Source organism: Myiozetetes cayanensis, unplaced genomic scaffold (genome assembly GCF_022539395.1).
Source record: "Myiozetetes cayanensis isolate MyiCay16 unplaced genomic scaffold, myiCay2020 scf6-25, whole genome shotgun sequence".
NCBI classification, from domain to species: domain Eukaryota; kingdom Metazoa; phylum Chordata; class Aves; order Passeriformes; family Tyrannidae; genus Myiozetetes; species Myiozetetes cayanensis.
This window is the reverse complement of record NW_026087853.1, coordinates 8,604,563-8,624,617: the sequence shown is the minus strand read 5'-3', so window position 1 is coordinate 8,624,617 and position 20,055 is coordinate 8,604,563. Positions and strand designations below refer to the sequence as shown.

The 20,055-nt window shown below is 37.2% G+C and overlaps 1 protein-coding gene across 15 annotated transcripts in view; it reads left to right on the top strand.

Moving 5' to 3' along the window:
• Positions 1 to 20,055, top strand: part of TRAF3 (TNF receptor associated factor 3) — a 70,202-nt gene that overhangs the window by 36,322 nt on the left and 13,825 nt on the right. For 11 of the 15 annotated variants that reach the window (XR_007631446.1, XM_050335431.1, XM_050335438.1 and 8 more), the window contains 7 exons: positions 2,268 to 2,319; positions 4,555 to 4,659; positions 5,544 to 5,711; positions 10,528 to 10,608; positions 13,308 to 13,382; positions 15,173 to 15,265; positions 19,766 to 19,906. Coding sequence is in view for 14 of the 15 variants with exons in the window: in XM_050335431.1 (XP_050191388.1) it covers positions 2,268 to 2,319; positions 4,555 to 4,659; positions 5,544 to 5,711; positions 10,528 to 10,608; positions 13,308 to 13,382; positions 15,173 to 15,265; positions 19,766 to 19,906 (715 nt within the window). In the remaining variant the exon portion in view is untranslated. The remainder of the gene's footprint in view (positions 1 to 2,267; positions 2,320 to 4,554; positions 4,660 to 5,543; positions 5,712 to 10,527; positions 10,609 to 13,307; positions 13,383 to 15,172; positions 15,266 to 19,765; positions 19,907 to 20,055) is intronic. The other 4 variants (XM_050335441.1, XM_050335442.1, XM_050335443.1 and 1 more) reach the window with 4 other exon arrangements.

The window sequence follows — 20,055 nt, the reverse complement described above, 5'->3', positions numbered from 1 at the left end:
GTCTTTCCCAGTCTAGGTAGAAGTGCAATCATTCAACGAGTATCTAGCTTTTAAGAAGTATTTGTGCATCAGTAGAAGTATATTTCTTTGCCTCTGAACTTTGATGCATTGCTACTGAATGTATTCATCGGTGTGATTTCAAAACCTGGTGTAATGTTTGAAGGCCATTCTGCAAACTTTAATCTCCTGGGGTAAATAAGCAGTGAATATTTTCATTTAGTACTGGGAAAGCAGAAGTACAGAAGAGGTTGGCTCAATGGATGTTGCATACTGGACTGCTAACAGAGAGAAGATTTGACTTTCGGAGTTTTGGTGGTCTCCTGTTTACTTTTTGTGACACTAGGTATTGGTTTATATGTCACTTGGAAATAATGTAATCTGATATCTAATACTTAGACATTCAAGTCAAGACTCCATGCAGCCTGGTGAAAGACTATGAAAGATATTAACAGTATTCTGTCTCTTGATAAAGAGTAGTCTCTGTACTGGGCAAATACAAGGGTCCATAGCTCACCAATCCACTCCTGCAGGTTTTGTGCTACAGCATGTCAAATTTAAAACAAGAACAACCAAAACAAAACAACAACAACAACAAAAACACAAACAAACAAAAACACAAAAAACCACACACACACAAACACCAACCCCCCCCCCCTCAAACAACAAAAAAAATCCCACCAAATCCCACCAACTTTTCTTTTGATACCCAGTGTTAGGTGAGGTGTAATTTGTGTGTAGGAAGTGCAGTTATTTTTTTTCTCAATACGTATTTTTGGAAGACTCTTACATGGTTAATAACAGTGACTGCAAAAAACCCAAATGCCTGCCATGCTTGGATGTGCACAGGTGGACAGAGCAGATCCTTGACAATCTAAGCAGTAACAATTCTGGCATGGCTATAATCTGGGCAATTTTCCTTCCCTGCTGTGAGACATGCACATGTGTTTATTACAGTGCATCAAGAATATGTGCAATTTTACTTTCCTGACTTTCCAACCAGTCTGTTATTGAAAAGGACACGTTCATAAGACCATTGAGTTATTTCATGATAATTTCAGTGCTTGTTGCAAACAAATCCTTTATTAAAATAAAATTTACGTTTCCTTTTTGGGGGGGAAATAAAAAGTATGCCATAAAACTGAAAGCAAAATTGGTTTATGTTTCTGTATTTGGTGCAAAATTTTATTATTCACTGTTGATAGGCTGCTGCACACACGAACACACTGATTATATGCTAGCAGCTTCTGTTCCAGGGTTGTTTGAGGACAAGGAATTGGGAGTTAGTGTGGATAAAGCAGTAAAGATGTCTGCTCAGTATGCAACAGTAGTTTGAAAAAGCAAGTGGGATGCTTGAGTGAATTCAGTAAGAGCAAGGAAAGCATGACATTGTATTAAACACTATATGCCCTCAAGTAGATTAGTTTCCCCTTAACTTGAGCAAAGTATTACAGATATTGAAGCTGCAAGGTAGTTAAGATGCTCAGAAATATGATGAGACACAGAATGGTCAGTTGAAGGAGCAGAAGCCAGCAAGATGATTTGAAATAACCGTACTGATTATAAAAACGTAATTGAACTTTTTCGGCCTTTTACATTGATTTGCACTGCTGCTAGCAGCCATAACTTAGTTAGCCTGTCAATGAGTTGCTTTATGAAAGAATTCACCAAGTTTTTACCTAGTGCTTTTCGTCTCGGTGCTTTTAATGGGAGATCAATCTGACCATCCCCATTTTACATGGGGAAAAGGAGCTATAATGAAACGTAGCAACCTGGCCTAATGAAAGGTGTTCCTGCCCATGGCAAGGGAGTGAAACTAAATGATCTACAGGTTCTTCTCCAACCCAATCCATTCTATGATTCTAGGGGCAACACCTGGCAGGTCAGAGCCAGAAACAGCTGTAGGACTGGATAATTGAACAGAAAGTATTTTGCCTGTTTGCACGGACTGAGAAGTGATGACAGTTGTGGATCAGATGCAGGCTGAAAAAGAGGGCATGAATTTTACCACCTTGAAGAAAACCACTCCACAGTTGGCTGGAGACACTGTGGTGCTCTTATTTCTTTGGGAGTGGCAGATAATGCCCACTGAAAACTCAAGTATTCAAATTTATTGAAATAACATCATGTTTTGTCATTATAACGAACTATGTCCACTTTTAATGATTTTAAAATACATTGAATAATCATAACTAAGTGCCTCGTAAATGGAAATTTTTGTACTACAAAAATTCAGACGAGCTAAAATATTTTTCCTGTTTTCTTTTCAGTTCTTCTAGCCCAAAATGTACAGCATGTCAAGAAAGCATAGCAAAAGATAAGGTATTGTTGAAACTGTTTCTTATTCAAGAGTGTTGAATTGTGTGGCGTATATAAGATGCTATTGCTTTGTGGTAATTAATTATTTCATAAGCCTGATAAACTACCTGAGGAAGACAGCTTTGTTATAAAACCTAAACTATGTATTTTATATTTTGTTATATATTTTTACATATTCCTGTTAACCACATGGTAGAAAACAACAGGTCAGGCTCATTCCAGAAGGTCCAGACAGGTGTCACATACCGTATTCATAGTTGGGAGCTGCAGCAACACATTGCAGTTGTCTTCCCATCAACCAAGAGGATGATAAGAAATATTCCATCTCCTGTAGATGCATAGATGTGACAGGTCTAGATGAACACTGCTCCTGATTTGGCCCCAGATCAGTGTCTACTCTTTGAACTCATCTCTTTTACAGTGTGGTGTTCAATGAACCACACTGGAATTAGGACAGTGTAGAGCTACAGTTAAGGTAATAGAATCAGGTTCTTTTTGTATGAATAAGTCATTTCAATGATATTCTCTTCTCTTTTTCACAGCAAAACTTTCTGTTGCCTTTGAAAGGTTAAGGGTAGAGAAAATTTTTCTTGGCTTAGACATGGTTTATGGGGCTTTACAATATTGAAGTGCTTAGTAAGTTCTCTGTGTTAGTAGCCTTTCTTGCCCATATGAATACTTGTATTAGTAACCATTTTCAAGAAGAGGTTAGTGGGTACATTAATCTCTCCTTGTCTTAACTCAGAATAGCTCTTTAAATAGTACTCATCGTAATTCGGTTTTGACACGGACGGACTCTCCAGGAGCTCAGACCAACAATCATGATGCCTGCTTTATTTGTTCTTTTAAGTCTGACTTTTTAGCTCTCAATATACATAAATATGTATTTTTTTATGAAACTTCAAATATCTCCATAACAGCAGGAGGACAAGGCTAGTGTATGCTAAATACCTGTTAGACTAACTGTGCAAGTCATTGTTTTTCAGACCGGAAACTTTTCCCATAGAATGCTGAAGTCCAAAATCACTGAAAAACTTTGAAAGTTGTCTTCTTAACTTCAGTCAGCGAAACTGTGCATACTAACCCTGTGAATTGCTTTGGAAAAAATTATTGCAGTATAGGCAATTGATTACTTAGATTTGTTGATTCATTAAGCTTCCTATACACATCCGAAAAGTAAACAGAAATCAGTGACCTGTGTCAGATGAGATCAGATGAGAATGACTGCAGTGTTTCCTTATTCTCTGATACTGGGGATAGATTCATAGTCACTGTGGACAAATCTGATCATCATTCTTGGTTAAATGTTAGCATGCAGAACCTTTCTATAATTACAGTAGTGCTGCAGTGTGAAAAGTATCACAGAACTCTGTTTGTCAGAGCAGTCATAGGTTGGGCTTGATTCTTAATGGTATTTTTAATGACTATAAGAGCAGTTGAAAAATAACCAGAAGTTTGTATCTCTTTGGTTTTGGACTTTAAATAGTAGTAATGGTCTTCAGTCCCTCTCTCTCTCTAGTTCCTGCCCTTAGCAATGGGGCTTCTTGGGAGTGTAATTATTGTGTCTTTTATGGGGTGTCACCCATAAAAGGTGTAAAATCCAAACCCCAAAATATTTATTTGTAACTTTGTTTAATTGTAGGCAAAAAATGCTGAAAGTGCTTAGAAACATTAAAATTGAGAGATAGTTAAAGCCTGCTTAGCTGTGAAATAATAAACCTCCTCCAGTCCAAGACCTTAGAAAACATCTGTAATTATGTGTTACTAATGAAGTGTAAGCAAGTGTTCCAGCTAAACACTCTAGTCATTTTAGGGCCACCTTCCCTGAAATCCTTGCCCTCTGAACCACTGGGCTTTGAGTCCCTTTTGCTTTATGGAATTGTGCCTAATACAACAGCTTCCCAAACAATGTAGAGAGTTCTACCTTATGCAGGCCTGTTATTGGCAAGCAAATAGCAACAAATTTAGTCCTTTCCCTTTATTGCATTTACAATAAAACTGAAAGAGTAGTAGAGTATCTGTCCAAATAGTCTGTTTCACTGGGCTGCTTCATAGCAGGGGAACCTCACTGTTGTGCACATTCAAGAAAAACTGAATGGCAGGATCTTATTTCTGGCACATAAAGCTGGAATTAAATGACACTGCTGTAGTTGAATTGCATGGCCTTCACTTTATTTGAACTTGTGTATCCTTGAGTGGTTCTCAATTTCTAAAATAAACCGATTTTTGATTTTTCAGGTATTTAAAGATAATTGTTGCAGGAGAGAACTACTTGCCCTTCAGATATACTGCAGAAATGAAAACAAGGGCTGTAAGGAACAACTGTCTTTGGGTCAATTACTGGTAAGTTAATCTAAGAGTCGTAAGCTTCCTTTTGAATTAAAGAATAAGGGGAAAAACCTTGCAAATTAAAACTCCAGTCAGTTTGTTGACTCGCTCACACTAAGTGGTGAATTTAATTTATAAATGTCATGATAGAATTAAACTGTTTTGAAACTTGGTTTTTTGATGAGCTGTGAGGAATTGTAAAAAATTATGGGATTGCATGACTTTGAGGCTTGGAAATGTAAATGAGAACTGGAGGGAGAACTAAAATCGTGAAGGATCTTAATGTGTACTTTACAAATCTGAGAAATATGATTTCTGTTTTGGTGTGGTTTTATTTTTATTTACTAGTCTTAATCCTCTCATGGAAGTAGTGGTTTGTTTATGTGTGAAATTAAACCTTTGGCTTCTCCACACTTGGGCAGAGTAACTGGTAGCTTTTTTCTGTGAAGGCGTGACAGAGCAGTAATCCAGTAATTTAACAGGTGTAAGGTATGGCTACATGGCAGTTTGCAGGGATATGTGTAGGTTCTTCCTTTGAGCAAGCTAAGGTGCCTAAATCACTTAAAGCAGCATCTGTGTTTATGTGGAATAATATATCTTTAAAAAGAATGCTTACCTTTTTGTTTTTTAATAGCCTGTGTGGAATTTTGGACTGTGTTAGGATGCTTTTAGTGTAGAAGTAGCTCATGTACATCTATAATACAGTGAAATCTGCTAAATAAAGGGACTGTACAGTCAGAAATTATTCCTGAGTGGATTTGTTTGTTTGCTCTTGTGTGATACAATGCACGGAATAACTTCACTTACTTTGGTTCTGAAATTATATAATGTTGGATATCTTTAAAGGATAGACATGTACAAAACTTAGTTGGATTGACATTTTTTTTAAAATCTTTCAGATGCATTTGAGAACTGATTGTCAGTTTGAAGAACTCCCGTGTCCTCGTGCTGATTGCAAAGAAAAAATACTGAGAAAAGACTTGCCAGACCATGTAGAGAAGACCTGTAAATATCGGGAGACAACCTGTAAATACTGTAAAAGCCAAGTCCCAATGATTATGTTGCAGGTGCAGTATTTTCTTGTGTATATAGATCAAGATTCCCTACATTAATGTGGAATAATAACACTTCTTGTCCCTCTCTGTAGCTGCTGAAACAACTTTGGCCTCTCAGCCAGGATTAATAAGTTAAAAAAGAAAATAGACTGACTTTTAAAATACATTTTTTCCCTGTGGAAAAACCCTGCATTGACTAGGAAACACTTTCTTTATTCTGATGTTAAGATACTGCATTTAAAAAAATCAGATCTTCTGCCTAATATTGATACTGAAGTCAATGTTGCTATGCATTTTAGTTTTTTTTTAATTAGATACAAAATGCAACTACCATGATAACAATCAGATGTTGTGCAGGAAAAGCGTAAGCGTTGCAACTGACTGGAGAAATAGCATCTTTCTACCTAATCCTTCTTGGGTACTGTATGATCTGTTATGAGAGGAAGGGAAGAAACAATGTGAAAACAAATTGTGTCTTGGCATAATCAGCAGCTGTACATGGCAGGCCTAGGACGAGTTGCTGCTGTTCTTGGCATCAGAGTAGTCTGCCTGATAAGCAGCATATTGTGAGTCAGAGTTATAGAGCAGAGGCTGAGAAAGTCATGCTTACTTTACACATAGAATTGTAACTTGACTGTGTTTGTGGCATTTCACATTGAAAGGTATTATGCTGAATCTATCTTGCTATAATTTTAGCACTTCTTCAGAATTCTGCTACATAGTTTCTGCAGTTTGATGGTGTTGGATCTCAGACCTTCTCAGTGTAGTAAGATGATGAAAATTTTGTTTTTGTTCTTGTGTACTGTTCATTAGGTGAAGTCTCACGATGAGAAGTGTTCTTTGCTCAGAGATGTTGTTACAAAAAGGTATAGGTAGAATCTCGCCAAGTTCTGATTTAGCTTTGGCTTTCAGTTATTTGAGTGCATACTTACAGGTGCTTATACTTTAATAATTGTGCACTACCTAGAATAGGGTGCCTGAGATGTGAAAATACACAGAAAAAATTAAATTTGCACTGTGTTTATTCTTGCACATTCTGATACCGATGTGAAAGTGTATTTAGTTAGATCATGGATGTTGTTCTTCCAGAATTATCATTAGGCTTGGGAATTGATGTGAGGCAGAGAGTGATATTAAAAATGTGTAGTGTTGTAACAGACAAAATCAGTGAGTATTGAATATGTTTGCAAAGTGGTTTTCCATATCTAAGCAACATGCTCACAGGTTTCTTGTAGGCAGTTTCTTTTTATAGGAGTAATGTAATTAAATTTTTGAGAGTCTGAAATCCTTATACTTTGAGGAACATAGAACTTTTAGTTTAAGAGCTTTCCCTTTAATCAGATGTTGATGGATGTAACACTTACAGAATCTTTGAACTAGTTATAGCTTTCAAGATACTGAGAGGTTGAGGCAAGTTTTAGGTTGTAAGACTTTTAATTCACAGAGAAACAGACATTCATATTGGAAACAAGAATGGCATATTACTCCAGAGTATAGAAAAGAGTGTTTGTAAATAAAGTAATTGTTCTCCAAAACCTTAAGTGGAATTCTGAGCTGCTTTAAGAGGTAATAGGACTGGTTTATGCAGAAAGCCAAAGAGGTTTGCTAACAATGTCGTTTGATGTTGAGATGTCACTCTGTTTATTGTATTTAATTTGGTACCACCATTCACCTACCCTTAAAATTTCTAAACAAATATACATTTGTAAATCAGAACATTTCCAAGCAGTGCTACATGTTCACGTTGGCTTATATGGTACTGTGCATAAAAGGAGGACAGTTTTGCTTCTGTGTTGCTTTAAGGGTGCAGAAAACTCTGCAATTAGATGAATAACAATTGGCTGCTATTTTTGATTGTTTTGCCTAGATTTTTAGAAGTTCACTCATTATAGAAATGCAGATGGGTTTATTTGCTGGGGCCTGATAAAATGTTACCTTGTACTTTAGTAATAAGAAGCAGAAGCTTAATGAAACTGTACATTTGAATCTTACAATCGCATAATGGCTTGGGTTGGGAGGGACTTGAAAGATCATGTAGTTCCAACCCCCTGCCATGGGCAGGGACACCTTATATTAGACCATGTTGCTCAAAACCCCATCCAGCGTGGCCTTGGACAGTTTTAGGGATTGAGCATTCACAACTTATGTGGAAATCTGCTCCATTGCCTCACCAGACTCCCGGTCTAGACCTTCTTCCTAATATCTAATTTACACTTGCCCTCTTTCTGCTTAAAGCCCTTCCCCATGCCCTATCAATACATGGCCTTGTAAAAAGTCCCTCTTTGGCTTTCTGTAGGCCCCTTTAGGTACTGGAAGGCTTCTTCTGACTTCTCATTTGAGTTTCGTCACCTAGTTGACAAAACTGGATTTTTAGAGATGAGCTTGAGTTCATGTCTAGCATTTGTAGCCCAAAATTTTCTCTACTGTAATAATGACTGAAGCTGGCCTCGGTGACTTGAACTGAAAATGGAGATAGAGAAAAAAGGTATGCAAATGGAAACAAAATAATTTTACTGGAGAACGTGTGGTTCATGTCTTCATAGAATCCCATGACCCATGGGGTAGGAAATCCCCATTGTTGGAGGCAGACTCCAGCAAGTTAACAGTGTTACTAGAACTTTCTTAGATTGCATTTGTCTTGCCTGCACGGTCACTCAGTTAAGAGTTAGCTTCTTAACGTCTTTTGTTTTAAACCATCTAAAAGGTGGAGGGCTTTTTTATCACAAACCTGCCTTTTCCATCCTACAACTCCTGACAGATGAATTGGCACATTGTTAAAATGGAAATCAGTAGCTTGAAAGGTGTCTGGATTACTATACTTTTCTGCGTATGATCCACAAAACTACTTGGAAGTGCTTCTCCTGTAAAATTGATACTTAGGCAGTAGTAGCATGATATGGATGTGGAAGGATAGCACTGCTTAGTGCCTCGGCTCCTCGCTGCCAGGCTGGCCACAAAATAGCTGTCCCAGGCAGACCCTGCCAAGGCAATCTGGATTCAGCTCAGTGGCCTGAAATACAGCCTTGCCCACTGGGACAGCCACATGACATTGTCATCTTGCTCCCTTGTCACTGCTCTGGAGCCAGATGTGTTTCTGATGCGGCACTGACTTTTCGGCAAACCCACGACACCTTGATCTGGCATTTGGTTTTATGTGCTTGACTGGGTGAATTTAGCTGGTCAGTAAGGGAGAAGATTCTGCCACTGGACTGAGATTACTCTGGTATATCCTGAAATCATTGGAAAGGCTTCCCTTAGTTTCAGTGAGATGAAACTGGGATGTGGGGTAAAGAGAACTGGAGAGAACGCTGAGAAGTAGCATGAACCAAGAATTAATGTCATAGCTTTTGTCGGTTAGTTTGGGTAGGTTAAAGAAGGGAGTTAGGGAATTAATGTTAGAAGGGAGTATTGCTTTTCTGCTTTTGTAGTTGATAAATCATTGAAGAAGCTTGCAGGGCAGTAGGCTCTTAGAGCCACATGGTTCTGTGTGCTGTCTCCCTTCAGCACAGTTAGGGATGTGTTCAGAACGAGGAGGCCAAGTCCAGCTCTTGACCCTGAGCAGGAGTGGGTCCTTTGGGCCTCTGCTCATCAGAAGAGTACCACTGTCACCCTGACAGAGGGTGTTCTGAGGAGAGGCACTGGCATCACTCCTGGCTGGGTATCCTAGTGGGGAGGGAATGAAGGTAGCTCCTCATCCCCATGCTTTGGGAGGCTTTGGACTACGGAGCAGCTGAGGGTTCCTTGCTCTCTGTCACTGTGATTGTCTGCATGTGCTACACACAGTGAGTGAGTGCGGATGGGGAGGATGGCAGGACAGACTTGTGTCAGAACAGCAGCCTGATGTTCTGTTTTAAAAGCTAGGAGGTAGTATTTTCAAATACTGGCAGACTTATGCCAGAGTTCTGAACCAAGGCCTTTCACATCTCAGAGCTTAGATCTCCTTTATTATCTTGGTTTTGTTTTTTTATTTTTTTACTGGGCAAAAAGGGCATGCAATTTGTTCTTCCTTTTCTACCAGGGTTATAAATCTAGACCTTTGTTTCCTTTGCTGTTCTTAGGTACCAGAAATGAAACGCTGTGTTTCAAGTTGAATGGGATGTGTCACTTGACGAGAAACGAATTTTTCATTTTGTTGAGAAAACTGAGAGGAAATGTAAATTGTTATCTGGGGCCTGACTTTCATCCCTCCCTGTGACGATAGAGTTTGACAACTATGCTGAAGTATCTGTCATCATCTGGGTTCAGATTAAAATACCTGCCCAGAATCATCATAAAATTTCAACATCTCTTTGAACTTCAGGTGTAAAGTAGTGAGGCTTAGTATCAGGTGTTTGGGAATCAAAATTAGAAAAGAATGGGAAGAGGAATACCCATACATAGGCAAGAGATTCTCTGAGAGTGGGCAATACATGTTTCTGAAGAGCTTTTCCATGTGCTGTATACTCTTACTAAAAAGGACACCTATAGTGGTTCTGCTTGCTCTTAAAGATGCCCATTTTAATGAGTAACTCTTGGGGAAGAAAACCTGACTCTTATTACTGTTTCATTGTGCAAAATAAAACCAATAAAATTGTAAGCGAATAGATTTGCTTTGCATGGTAAAACACAAGGAAACCCTTGTTTCCACTTCAGGATATCAACACCTCTGTCGAAAGTATAAACTGATGTTTGAGCGATTGCAGTTCTGTCTAGCCCACTTGGGATAAACACAGAAAAGAATATTGTGGGGTATTTTTAATTATTGTAGAATGCTTTTCTTTGTGGGTAAGTCCTCTCTTAATTAAACAGTAAAAGCTGATTTGTGGTTTGTTTGCTTTCTCCTTTGTAGAAACACGAAGATACAGACTGCCCATGTGTCATGGTTTCATGTCCCCATAAATGTAGTGTTAAAACACTCATGAGGAGCGAGGTAAGAAGTCATGCCCAGTGTTGTGCTGAAAAATTAAATAATTTTTTTAGTAAGATCTCGCAAGAATTTTGCCAGAAGCCATTTCCTTATTAAAATGTGAGATCTAAAGAAAAGCTTTTTCTACCACACAGTTAAGTGTGATAACACTCAAATGATTTTAATGATTTCTTGAAAAACTATTTAAAAATAAACAGTTTCTTAGTTTTGAGTCATTATTACACTTGGCTTGCCCAAGATTAGCGCATGTCTTTCCTGCTTTCATTTTTACTAGCTCTCCCCCTGCCCTTCCCTCATTTTAGCACCGTAGAGCAGCATCTTGGGGTAGTTAGCTTAAAATAAAATAAAAACAGAGAACTAAAATTCAGTGGACATTGACAAGAGTTAGTAAAAACTAGAAAAATCATAGAAATGTGTAATTTCATGGGAAAACTTAAATTATGTTTAAATCTGTTAAATCTGGGGGAAAAAACAGTAACTGATACTTAAAGAAACAGTGTAAGATACTGTTGGAGTTCAATACTCCAAGAGCAGATGCAACAATGCATAAAAATTTCTAATTTATAGAAGCTTGCAATAGTATGTAGACCAGATTAAAAAAATTTAAAACATGGCTTGTTTGAAGAGATCCATGTTCTTGCACGTGAAAAACTAGAAGCAGCATTTGTCAAAATCAATGTACTTAATTTTTTTCCTAAAAGTAGAACAAACTTATCAAAGATAGGGAAGACCTTATTGAAGTCTTCATCACTCTGTAAGGCTCACTTAAGGAAAATAAGGTTTCTGATCTGAGGATGAGCTTTTCTCTTTTTTCTACTACTTACTTCCTGAGTTGGATTCATACCGTTTTTTCAGTGGCACTTGTAAATTATTAATCATGGCATAGTGCACAAGGCACATACGGCTCCTGCCAAAGTCAGATACAGTCTTCTCGTCCGAGATAATGAAATACAAAATATATGACAGATACTGTATTTATTAAGAGAAATGGAACCTCTAAAAAAAAAGAGAAAATATGCATACTGACCAGCCCTCCTAGTGCTTACTTCCAAGTTTAGATCCTGGTTCTGGAGCACTTTAGCGTATTCTTAAACCTTGACTTCAGCAGTTACTTTGAGAAGAAGTGTATCTGAGTGCTTGTAAGAACCAACCCACTAAAGCCTGGGTTGTTACACACACAGTTAGAATTGGGTTCTGAAGCTGTAGGTAGAAACAGAGCTTTAAACAGCTATTTGTGCTGCATCACCTGTTGCTGTATGTTGCTTAATTTTTTTCTGATACTGTGAAAATGTATATGTTACTTAACTGCATGGTTAGGGACAATGAATCTAATGCAGAAAATGGGAAAATGCCTGCCTAACAGTTTGAGAAAATTTTGTAGTGTACAAGCAAATATCTTACTGTAGAATAAAAGATCTTTTTCATGTTTAATTCACAACTCTTTGGCAGACTTACAGTTTTGAGAAGCTGGAAAATGTGGCATTCTTGCAAAACCTGTTAGACCACACATTTCTTTCTTTTTGTTCTTTTTTTTTTTTTTTAACTACATATCTTTTGAAACTATAGTGTGAATTTCTATGGATAGTGTTTAGAAGATAACAGGTGTATATCAGAGATGAGTGACTGTCTTGGCATCAGATTTTAAAGACTATCCTGTCTGTTCCAGAGCTACATGTTCAGAGCAGTGTTGATTCACCACTTCTTCCCAGGGAGGTGGATGAGCTGAGTCATGTGGGGCTTAAGGTGTGGGAATTTCAAATGAGATTTTGAAACCCAAAACAGTGATGCCAGCTGAGGAGCAAGGCTCTAGCTCCTGTCTCCTTTGTGGGAAATACAAACTGCAGACCCTGTTTTTGAAGAGAGAGTGTCTGTTGCACTGTCCTTTCCAAAAATGTCTCTCTGCTCCAACTTTTAGGCAGTTTGCATCCAGCTGCTGCCCTCTGTGCTGCAATGGCTGCTGTCTGTATATATGTATATGCTTCTGTGAATTGGTTTATTTTTAAATGAAAAGTGGTCTGTGCTCATAATAATCCAAGATATTGGACTAAATCTCAATCTGTGAAAAATGCAGGCATTTTACTAATCAGTTTTAATCCCCTGTACTGCATTTTCTAAAAGTTACTTAACTGTACCTATTCTAAAACTCTTTGTCTGTTTCATGCAGTACTTGTTTAGTCTTTTTTTGTGTAATTTAACTGTTAAATTTAGGCACCAAGAATTGCATGTTATGTTTTGAAAAGTTGGTTCCTCATGAAATTAGGATTAGAAAAAAAAAATGTACTTTCCTACAGTGAAACTGATCTTAAGACTTGCTCAGAGCACCAGCAAAGAAAAAAAAAAAAAAAAAAGGAAAAAAATCATGTTGAGAAAAGATTAGTCAAATGAAATCAAATAATTGTAGTGTGTTCTTTTTGTTTGGGTTTTTTTTTCTAATTGGGTTGCCTGTTGAAATAGTCTTTAGCAGAAGTTTCACTGTATTTTAAATGTATCACACTGTATACTGTATTGGCATGTGCGTGTGGTTTACATATGTGTATAGAGAGAATTTGCATTTGAGATCAGACTGGAGAAAATATACACATGTGTACTGTATGTTCTGCAAATGGCACACAATACAAACCTGATAACCTCTGCCCTTTATGTTTTGAGCATTATCATGCAAAAGTCTTTTTGCCAAAACTCACATTTTTTTCCTATTGCAGTTGAATGCACATTTGTCAGAATGTATTAATGCCCCAAGTACCTGTAGTTTTAAGCGTTATGGCTGCACTTTTCAGGTCAGTATATAACAATTATACTTCCCAATTGATGAAAGTCTGCAAATAGAACCTAATTATTTGACATGCAAGTTCTGGACTTCTCTAGTTTTGCTTAAGAAAAAGTCATCCAGTTGCACCAAGTGATTATACAGCAGATGTTTGGTGTTGCATTTTAAAAATAAACAACATGAAAAGCCCACATATTCCTGCAGTGGTTTTTGGAGTTCAGTTATTAGGTATATCTTGTTGATATAGGAAGATGATGCATTTGAAGAACTTGTTAACTTAGCATAAGAGGAAACTCTCTTTAGTTCTTCAGAAGATAGACTAATAATTTCAGTTGTTTCTATGAAAGCATTTTCTTGAGATAAGTATGTTTATATTTTCTCTCATTTGTGTGTCTTAATATTTTTATTAAGGTTAATCATAGGTTAGCACACTTAAAACATGTATTTTTATGTGCATTAATATGTCTGTGTGCACATAGGTGTATAATCAAAGCATGAAATTTATTTTAAAAAAAGTTTTAGATTTTAATCCTGGCAATCCCTGCAATATTAAAAAAAAAAAAAAAGCCAAACCTCAGAGTTTAGTTTCGGTATTATTATTCCAGTCTCTTCCAATATTCTGCTTCCCTAACCATATATCTTGGGGAATTTGGATGCTTATATAACAAAAGAGATTAGTCAGGACATTTCAGAAACCGCTGACAGGAAAAAATGGAGTTTATCTGATAGTGTGATTAATTTCTTAGCCCACGACAATTTAAAGGGACAAGAGCTGTAAGGAGCAACACTTCTCAATAGACTACTTCCTGCAGGTATTTCCAGGTTCTTAAATAATGAGCATTCATCTTTCTAAGTGTTAACAGTAATGCTCTTAGTGGTAGAGCCTAACCCTGCCCACTGTTATGTCGTATGTATTGCCATTCATTTTATGTATGTATATGTGTGCATATATGTACATATATCCACATATATATTTTTAGTATTTTATATAGAGTACATACCTTGAGGATCATTGAAACCCTTTCAGTTGCTTTGCTGCGTATCTACCGTCAAAGCTAATATACTCTTGCCGTGCAAAGCACTTACCGAAGTAGGTGTAATGCAACACGACACAAATGAAGTGATATATGGTCTGCATCTTATGTACTCTGTATATAATCTATGTGTGTTCTGTAAACCTTTTTATATAGTGGTTATTTGTAACAGCATTTATAGGTTGTGCAGAGGCAGCACATCTGAATATCTTAGAACAATCTTGGTAACATCTTAAGATGACAAATTAAGCATTGTAATAACTTTCAGCATAGTTTATAAAGCTGGCAGTTTCCAGTGATGATAATTTTATCTTAAATATTTGTCTTTAATACTCATTTGAGGGGAAAATGTAGCGCTGATGAAGCTGTTCATGAAATAGAACAGAAGTTTTAAATTACATTAAATGGAATTGGACGTTTTAGGTTTTGTATGACTCAGGGGTTTTATTGTGCTTTATTTAGTTCAAAGCTACACAGAAGACTCTAAAATACAATTCATTTTGTAAGTCTCATTCATCTTTATTGTCTCTGAGTTATCAAGCACACTGGATGGAAATACATGGCAGTTGTATAAAACATTTGCTATATGAAATGTATTCCTGACTTTTGTAAGTTCCCAAGTAGATTTCCCTTCTCTCTACAGTTCTGCAACATGCACCAGTGAACCAAAGTATGTAGTGTTGGTTCGATGTCTTGATATACTCTTTCTTTGTAGGTTTAAAAGAACTGGAATTGGCTAAAATGTATAAATTCTTTGTTGTCACAGGGAACAAACCAACAAATTAAAGCACATGAAGCCAGCTCAGCAGTGCAGCATGTTAACTTATTGAAAGAGTGGAGCAATGCTCTAGAAAATAAGGTATATCTTCTACTCACTTCTAATTTTCATTGACTTCTTTGAATCATATAAAAGTACTGGAAGAAGGGCTTTTTTTCTGTTTAACAGCTGTTCAGCAGTACAGCTAAAGCATTAGTAGGCTCCAAAAGCTATCAAGCCATTTGGCATCTGGTACCTTTGTTATATAATAATATGCTGTGAGAAACTTGGCTTCGCAACTCCATGTACGATTTTCCTCATTGGTAACTTAATTAAAACTCTTTCTTTGCATTGATAAACAGTCCAGTATTAAATTTCCTCTCTGTGCTGCTTTCTTACAAAATGGAGTCCAGAAAGCTATGGCAGCACTATGAGCTGTATTTTTGCTACCTCAGCATCTTTTCACAGATAACATTATTAGCAGTACATAATAAACTGGTTATTTATTTCATTTATTTTTGTTCTTGCTCTCCAAACTTAATGACCTGCAAAGGTGAATTAAACATATTGTATCTCATGGGCATGATGATGTCTGCTTTAGTGCTAGACCAGAATGAAGTTCATGTTGCAGTACTTCCTTGGGACTCCTGGTTTTAAATTGTTTGGGATTTGGGAGATGCTGGGAGTCATATCAGTCAGTCTCAGCTACGATCTTGTGAATAATCTGGATGACTTATCCACCTGTTCTGCAAATAAAATTCAAGGCTTTGACTTCAAAATATAAAACTTCAGAACAAATAACGGGTTTCTTAAATCTTTTTGCAGAAGTTGTACATAGACATTAAAATAATGTGTCTGTATTTTTTTTGGGGGGGTGGGAGCGGGGGGGGGGGAAGATCCCAGAATTATCAAACCATTTTACAAATGCAGGCAGAAGAGTCAGGAGCCCCTTCAGATTTTCTGGAATGAGTTGAATAATTAGCAATTCCAGTGTAAGCTGAGTGGCAGTTAGGATAGGCTTGAGAACCTCTGTCATCTCACGGCAGACCACCAGCTGGAGTTCAGCAAACTCTTGTCTAGAAAGCTTATTGCCTTCTTGGGCTACAGTGATCTCTCTGTGTGGGTCTCCAGCAAGGTCCTGCCACCACAGGAAGTGTAGTTTTAAAGCAGGAGTTAACTGGAACAGCATAATACATGTTTTTGTCCCCAACACATTTGTCCCTGAACTGCTTGTTTTTCAACTTGAAGGAACTTGAACTCTTTAGGAAACCACTGAACCTGGGAGAGGTCTGATGTAGGGTTTTTTTAGACAGAATTTTTCTACATGTGTAGGTAGGTCTTAGTTTGACAATCCATAACATTATTTAACTTTGCCTTTACATGTGAAACTTTGTTAATGTAGGAACTGTACATTTTTCGGTTTTAACAGATACAGACTCATATCCTTAGTTCGTTTTTCATTAGTCTGATTAAAATTATACAATTTATTTTACATCATAGGAAAAAACCCACGTTCCCTGTGACTTCCAGAATAGATCATGTTCTGCCTTTTGTCAGTGTCCTGAGAGGTGCTTTGTCATTTAAAAAATGCCCAGCGGTTGTGTTCGTCTCTTACAGAGCAAAGAGAATATACACTTTAATACTCTTTTATGTTCAACTTTTTTTAAACTTTCATTTAGGACATAACTGCTTATCATTGTGTGTCCATTTTTTATTTTTTTTTTTCTTTTCACTTCCTGCTTTGTAGACTTCTTCCTATTCATAATAAAGAGTTGAATCACTGGAAATCCCAAGACAGTGCCAAGTTACCAGAATAGTTAACCACATGTCATATGTCAGTGACTTTATTGTAGGGTAGGGTAACAAAATGATTTGTAACTGCGTTGCTGTGCTCTTCTTTGAGGAAAAAATTAATCAGTGCACTGAAGAACAGCAGTGCAAAGTTAACTTAGCTGATGAGTACCTCAGAAATCTTAGCCCTGCTGAAGTCAGTGGAAGTCTTGTTGGGTTCTGTAGGATCAAGATTTCATTTGAGGTATTCTGTGATACGTATGGAGGGGAAAGGAGAAGTTGCCTTCTCCCAGTCACCTTGTTCTTTAGAACAGTGCAAGTGGAGTATGTAAACTGAAATTCTTCAGAGCTGCAAAGCTTGTGCTAGGTCAGGAGTTTGGTATTGAGTGGTGCTGTTGGCAAAGAGTAGTAAGAGAAGGTCAGATGTTAAATCTTGAATCAAAACTTTGTGGGGCAAATTAAAATTTGGTGCTTTGTTCACTCTGTGATGGGGTAGGCTTGCAGACTGAAGTCCCACGGTCTTGTGATGTTGGAAATAATCAGTTGAACGTAATTTCGTGGCTTCATCACATTCTTAATGAAAACTAGTATAAACTGTTTTTTAATATGAGGCTTTAATATGGGACCAGCTTTAGTATCGTTCCTAGTGGCATAAGGTTTCTTCCATTCTTCTTTAGTAGGCAGTGATAAGCAACAGCTTAATTTGAAAACTATGGAATAACAGCACTTTATCTTAGGAATATTTTAAATATGACAAAGAAGTAAAGGAAGCTGATGCAGTTTGTAAATAGATGCTGTGTTTCATTTACCCTTTTTTTAACTGAAGTTCCACAGACTTATGCCAAAGTTCTAGTTACGAAACTATTTAGTGTTAAATATTTTTTATTCACAAATTACCACCAAACTACAATTGCTGACTTAGCAATGACAGTTCTGTATGATTAAGGACTGCAGGACATAATTCTACTTTTCTGTGTTCTGTAAAACTGTGTGGAAAATCTCAGTACAAGACAGGCCCACATTTTATAACTTATACAAAAATGGAAATGTAATGCTTAGTGACCTAGAGTGTAACTGCCTTGTGATTGGGAGGCTTGGGCAGGAAAGAGTAAGAAAAGGGGGATGTAAAGATCACAATTAACTAAAGAACTCTGATTCATTAAGGAAATGGAGGATGCAAAAAAATGAAGTGTCTACCCAGCAGATCTGAAATACCTGGGAGGCAGAGGTACTAGTTTAAAATTAAACTCGTTCTTGAAAATTTTCTCTAGTACCTAGGCATGCATTCCTTCAGCCTCAGTATGGCTTCTCTTTCTGCACGGCAAAATTAGCCTTGTCTCATTTCTGTTGAGTTTCTTCTGCCAGTTTTTCCATATATAAAATGCAGAACCGATGTGTGTATGTGCACACATACTATATTATACTGCAAAGTAGATACCCACACATATATTATGGTATCTCTGTGTTTTTGGGCCCGTGTTTGATGAACCTCCTGAATGCCTGTGGACTTTGACAGTCTGTTGTCTAGTTCATGCTAGTTTAGAGATGTAATTACTTACCTCTTCAAACAGGCTAGATTCTGCTAGGAATGCAGTGACACATAAGGGATTTGATGGCCATATCTGATTAGAGGGTAGAGTGATGGAATTCTGCAGTGGCAACCACTTCAGAGGTAAAGATGGCTTGACCTCAAACTAGCACCTCTGTCGGGGGCCATGGTGTAGATCTTTTTGAGAACATGAAGGATCCAAGTAATTGGTCTTAATGTGAAATGCTGATCCAGAGTTTCCTGGTCTAAAATGGTGCTGCTTCGTATCCAAATAAAGATCTGTCTGTGGAACTATCTGTGTGGAACTAGTCAGGGTGTGTCCAAAATCACCTTGTGCCAAGTGTTTTGTCTTCTACGCTTTTGCTGCTGAATAATCTTGCCTGGGGACAAATTAGATTTTTTTCAAAAAAGCAACCCCCCACCACAAAGCAGCCCCCTTCTCCAAACCACATTAGTGAACAAGCACTAAGTAGTGGGACGGAAAATATTTACTGTATTACTTTCATCCCCAAAGAGATATATTATATGATATTCCTTTAATGAGGCTCATGTTTTAAAAACAGAATGAGTCACTAATGAATAAATTCATAAAATGTCAATACAGAGAGAGAATATAATTTGCATCCTGTAGTTCTTTGGTCTTTTCTAACTAGTAGGCACCATTGGATTTTCCTTCAAATGCATGGATCCCTTCTGTATTCACTCATTTTGAGAGTTTTCATCACCATCACACTCTTTTAAGCCAAGCCAATCCTATGCAGATGAGGTTTTTCCTTAAATTTGCTGTAAATCAGGATAGATGGCAATAGGTTGGAAGATTAATGTTCCCTACCCAACTACCTTTTCAGGTGCTCAGCTTCTCTCTGGTGTCCCTTCTGTACAGGGCTCGAGTTCTTAACACTGATCTAGAGCGAATTAGGTTGTTCCTTCCAAACTCCAAGCAACTCCCAAGTCAGTTGGTAGAAACCAGGAAACCAAGCCATTAAATAATAAGTGAATAAAGAAAATTATTTAGACACAAGTTCTTCTACTGTTTTTATGTCCCATCCGCACTTTTATAAGCCGAAGTTGTACCAATACCATACTGTGGAAGTGCAAAAGTAGCTACCAAGAAGGTTGGGTTTTATTTATTTATTTGCAAGACATGGAGAGAGACTGTATTAGGATCTCATCCCTTTCATGTGTTTAAGATAGTTTTAAACTAATGAAGTTATAGGTATTTTAATAAACTTTGGCAGGAGTAATTGTAGAATTTTTTCCAGGTGGCCTTGCTCCAGAATGAAAGTTTGGAAAAGAACAAGAGTATACAAACTTTACATAATCAGATTTGTAGCTTTGAAATAGAAATTGAAAGACAGAAGGAAATGCTGCGGAATAATGAATCTAAAATACTTCATTTACAGGTAAGAAATTTAGAATCTCCCCATTAAACAGAAATGGTAGTAGCTTCTGTTCTATGCCTTTATACTTGTAAAGTGAGGTGGTCTAATTAAAAAGGGGGGGAGAGAGTCTACTTGATTACAAAGCCATTCTGATTTATTTTTTTTTCTGG